This window comes from Alligator sinensis, unplaced genomic scaffold, assembly GCF_000455745.1.
Source record: "Alligator sinensis unplaced genomic scaffold, ASM45574v1 scaffold126_1, whole genome shotgun sequence".
Lineage (NCBI taxonomy): Eukaryota > Metazoa > Chordata > Crocodylia > Alligatoridae > Alligator > Alligator sinensis.
In genome coordinates, this window is record NW_005841842.1 from 1,714,408 (window position 1) to 1,719,589 (window position 5,182).

Here is a 5,182-nt window from a genome sequence, read left to right on the forward strand (position 1 = left end):
AATCCCCGCCAGGCGGAACTAATGAAGAGCCCTGGTCCCTCCTCCCCTTGTTGTTTAAATAAGATCCCGCGTAGCAGCGACTCAGAAGAGCCATTTTCCCCCCGCCGTCCCCGCCCCCCTCCCTGCCCTCCCCCTTGCACTCTTTGTAATAGTCTCAGCTACAAGGACGATTGAAACTTTATAGTGCATGATTCATAGAGCGGAGCTGCACTCCGAGCCACGGTGCATATTACATTAATCAGTGTCAGGCCACTAAAACAGAGATATGAATATGAATTCTCCATATTGCAGGGGAGATGAATGTGCTCGCGAATAATTGATCAGCGCCCATGCAATCTATGTGTGTGTGTGTGTGCGTATTTAGATGTGTATGGATATATAGTGCGTGTGTGTATATGTGTGTGTCTATATACGTGTGTATATTTCTATGGATATGTATGTCTATATATGGATGTGTTTGTGGGTATTTCTATGGATATGTATATATATAATGGGTGTGTGTATGGGTGTATATAAATGTGTGTCTGTATGTATATGTATATGTACATGGATAAGTATGTCTGTCTATGGATATGTGTGTCTATAGATGTGTGTGTGTGTGTGGGGATATGGATATGTCTGTCTATATATGGATATGTATATATGTGTGTGTGTGTGTGGATATGGACACGTGCGTATATATGTACGGATATGGATATATGTGTCTAGCTATTAATATGTCCACATATGTGTACAATTAATATTAATATGTGCTTGTGCATATGGATATGGATACGTGTCTGCGTGTATACACAGTATGTGTGGGTATGTATGTGTGGATAGGGATATGGATACATGTTTGTATGTGTGCGCATATTGATATGGATATGGATATGTGTGCACGTATATGCATGTGTGTGGATATGGATCCGTGTATATACGCATATGTATATGCATATGTGTGTGTGTGTAGATGTGGACATGGACACGCAAACACCATCGCGGGAGGGAAGAGATCGGGGGCAGGGCTGTGCCCGGCCCCGCGCCCAGCAGCCGAGGACGAGCCGCGCGGGGCGGACAGACGCGCCGCGGGCGCTAATCGGGGCGGCAGCCGCACTCCGCAGGCTGCAGGCCGGGGCGGGTGAAAGTTTTGCAGCGAAACCGACTCCAGTAAAGCGAAAAGCTGGAGATAACCGCAGCTCTGGGGAGGCCGGGGGCAGCCGTCGCGCGCTGCTGAATGTCTCTTCCCGGTTTCCCCGAAAGCCCGGCGTTAAGGGCACGGTTTTGTTTCATGGGGAGGGAGAAGGAGAGAAAGCCCCTGAGCGCCTGCCCGCAGGTCTCCAGCCCGTCGGGGCAGGGCCTGCCTGGGCCCGGAAAGAGCTGCTGCAAAGGGCTGGCATCGCCCGTGCCAAGCGACTGGAAGAGATGAGGCGCTTTCTGCTGGGAAGGTTTGGGAGCCGGGCAGGGAGCTGGCTCCTGCAGCCCCCTCGAGGGAAGTCGTTGGCGCCAGGCTGAAAGACAGGAGAGGGCTCGGGCTTCTTGCACGTGTTGCTCCTTAACTGGGCCGGGCAGAGATCCTGGGAAGAAGTGGCGTGCGGGGAGCCAAGGCTTTGCAGTTCATGGTGCCCCCAGCCACCACCTGAGCCCTAACTCTGTCCCCCCACCCCCGGCCCGGGATAATCCCTGCCCCTATCGCATTCTCCGGACAAGCGCATCCTGGTTGAAAATCCCGCGCACGAAGCCAAAATGCTGCTGCCCCCCAGGCTCCATCTGACGTTCAGCCTGGTGCCTCCCCGCGGGCTCCAGCCGGGTCCCCCCGGCTGCGGCCCTGCCTCCGCCAGTGCGGGCAGTGGCACGAGGGATCCTGGCCCCAGCTGGGGCTCTGGGAGGGGCTGTGGGGAAGGGGGCAGAGCCGAGAACTGCCCTGGACTGAGGCAGAGCAGAGGGCGGTGCCCCCCTGGTGCTGCCCCCCACACTCCCCTGCAGCCCCCAGCAATTCATGTCTAGGAAGTTGATCACTCCGAGCCTGTGCCCCTCGCTCCCGTGCCCCGCGCCCCCTCCCCGGGCTGGGCACGGCTCCTCCGCTCGGCTCAGGCGGCGGCGCCGGCGTGTGTCTGCCCACAGAGGGCGCCTCGAGCCTGGCCAAGGCGGCAGGACAGAGGCGAGAGGGGCTAGCGCAAGCTCCCGGCAATTAAAGCCCTTCTCGGGTGCAGAGGCAGCGAGCTAATAATCCCCCCTGCTCCTTCTTCCAAGCCGATTTGGCAGTACCTCGTTTGCTTCGCCTGGCGCTGCCCCCCGCATGCCAAGCAGAGGGTGCCCGTACAGGGAAGGCAAGCGGGCGGCAGCAAGCGGGGGCGAGCCTGCTTTGCCCTAGGACGCCCGGCTGCAGGGCAAGGGAAAGCTCCCCAGCCCAGAGCACGGGTGCAGCCGGGTTTAGACCCGCTGCAAGCACCGCCCGAGATCTCCGCTACAGATCTGCTCTTGGCTTTCTCCATCCACTCCACTGCTGCCTCGCTTGCATTTTTCTGTCCCCCAATCCCCCCCCCCCCCCCCCCAAATCAAGCTGCGTTTTCTTTCAAACCGGAAAAAAAAAGTTTAATCTTAGAAACTTGGGGTTTGGGGTCTTAAAAAAAACATTGAAAGGTCGTAGGCGAAGAGCCTGCAGAGAGTGCAAAATGAACCTCTTCTCCGGGGAAAAAAACCCAACAACCCGCACAACATACATTTGAAACACTTCAGCTACTCCGCGCCAGTTCGTCTTTTTGTTCCCTCCTCCCTCCGTTCTCAAGAATACGATTCCGTTTTAACAAACGCCGAATAAAAGGCAACCTTCACTTCTTTGGAAACAGATCTCTGAGCAACACTTGACATAAAAAAAACCGTCTTTGCATTCAGTGATATTGCGGCTAAATCCAGATCAATATTCTGAACCTTGATGGGAATTTTATTAATATTTTATTTTGGACCAAAAAGAAAAAAAATCTCGCCTCTTTTCCCGACAAGTCCTGGGCAGGGGTTGGTTCAGTTTGGATGGGGCGTCACCACATTATTTCTTAATGACTTTCCCAGCTGCTTCTTTCCATTTTCCACCATCAACAACCATCTGGTATCTTATTAGCACCTCAATGCTCATTTAGTGTTCTCATTTAGGAGGAAGAAAAAGAAGTAAACACTCCAAATATTACAAATTTTAACGGATTGTCCCTGGAAGATTAATGCCTTTATAAACTGGTGGCTTCTTTTTTCTCTCTCTCGCTTTTTACAGCCCACAGCCAAGAATCTTGCAATCCACCCTCCACCCTCCTCAAAAAAAGTGCAATAGTTGCGATTTCCTCCATTTTCTGCTAGATTTTTTTCTACTAAAGCTCAAAGGGGGGACTCTTTCAAAAGTTACATTTCCCCTGCATTTGAGAGGGAGGAAACTTAAAAAAAAATCCAAGTCCTACTCTACTATTTTCGACTTTGGCCAGAAATTTGACAAAACCACAATTTACTAGAGACTTAATTCATGTACTGATTTTGAAACTGAGTTTATAGTTTTAGGGCAGTGAGAAAAAACTTCTGGCTTTCACTTTAAAAAAAACAAAACATTGTATCAAATAGGAACTCAAATCACTTTTACTTTTGAAAACGATTAAGCCAGAGCATGTTATCTTCTGCTAACTGAGAGGATAATTCTCACTTAGCTAGCTACCAAGAAATTGCACTCAAATCTTTCTGTTTGCATGTATGCAATACAACATTCGCAGCTGAGCTTGGAGAAAACTCCTCTCTCTCTAATACTAAAGCCAAAGCCTCAGTTTGGTATTTTGAAGTAAAATTACCTAAGGGTAGAAAATATCCTCAAATACTTAGGAAGGAAATAATAAAGGTTTGAATAGATTTGAAATCTTAAGTTTAAATTCTGCCACAACAAAATACATACCTGAGGAGAGTTCATAATTTCATTTAGTTTATTAGACAAAAATATATGATTTAGACAAGTTTTGCTGACGCGCTATTTACAATCTGAAATCACTCTATATACAGAAAGAAAAAAAAACCAAAAAAACCCCCCACAAACACATGGGAAACATTTACCAAACAAATAATCCAAGAATGGTTAGAATAACACGCTCTGAAATGGTACAAGGAAGAGGGGACTCCATCTACAGATTTGTGTAATCGCTTTTATGGATTTGCACCATCTTATTGCAAAAAGAGATTGATGGGAGTCGTTTATATCGTTTCCTTTTTTTTTTTTTTTTTTTTTTGTGTCCTTTATACCAGTCTCTGTAATTTTTTTTTTTCACGGAACCATTTAAATCAAGCAGAAGGGAGAGCTGTTAAAATTCGCGGTGTTCCCTCTTGCTGAGCCAAAGAGCTGCAGGAAGAAAAAGATGTAATAATCTATGAGTAGAAGACTTGGTGGAAGTACCGCCTGCCCGCTGCTGTAAAAGATCCTGGGGTAAACTAACTCGAGCAGTGTTCAATCCAGAGCATAAATGCCACAGGATATTTGAGGTTTGTTAAGTTTCAGAAACTTACGGCCTGGCAATGGGCAGCTGTAATTTATTCTAACTCTGAAAGGCTCACAGCAGGAAATGCTTCATTATTGCTCTCCTTTTTTTTTTTTTTTTAATATGGATGATTATGGTGATGATGAGGTGTTATAATTTGTCTTTATTCAAACACTCTGTTCCGCATAAGTAATGTTCCTAAAGTGGAATAAAAACAAAAACAACCACTCACTTGTCACGGACAGGCTGGAAAGGCGATTTTAACTGCGGAGGTGGGGAATCAGTTCTTGGTACATTTTCTCTTTCTGGAGGGTAGGGGGGGAAATCACAAGGAAGAAACATCTTAGAACAAGATAACCAAGCACAGAGACACGCATGCACTCCCCCCACCCCTCCTGCCACACCCCCCTCCCAGCGCTGAGCAGAGAGAGGTGCCTGAATCCACATCTGATTCCTGAACTAAGGATGCGTGTTTTTTTCCAAAGCAGATCGAGGATGTTTTAAACCCCTCCCTCGCCCTGAAGCCGGGAGCCGGCTCTGCAACCCAAAGCAGGGGCGTTTTTGAGCCGGGGGCCCGTTCAGCAGCCCCGGGTCCTAGATCTAAGGGGCTTAGGGGCCGGGTGGCCGCGCAGCCCTTACCTATGTGCTTGGGGCTGGTCCGCTCTGAAGCCTTGTCGCCGCTCAGGGCCCCCAGGGTGGCCGCC

The 5,182-nt window shown here is 49.0% G+C and overlaps 1 protein-coding gene across 1 annotated transcript in view; it reads right to left on the reverse strand.

Annotated features, from left to right (window-relative positions):
• Positions 1 to 4,211: 4,211 nt before the first annotated feature.
• The window catches only part of IRX1 (iroquois homeobox 1), a gene marked incomplete at its 5' end in the record, with an annotated part of 1,903 nt that continues 932 nt past the window's right edge, over positions 4,212 to 5,182 (reverse strand). Inside the window, 3 exons of the mRNA XM_025205370.1 lie at positions 4,212 to 4,342; positions 4,711 to 4,783; positions 5,118 to 5,182. Coding sequence (XP_025061155.1) covers positions 4,285 to 4,342; positions 4,711 to 4,783; positions 5,118 to 5,182 — 196 coding nt within the window. The remainder of the gene's footprint in view (positions 4,343 to 4,710; positions 4,784 to 5,117) is intronic.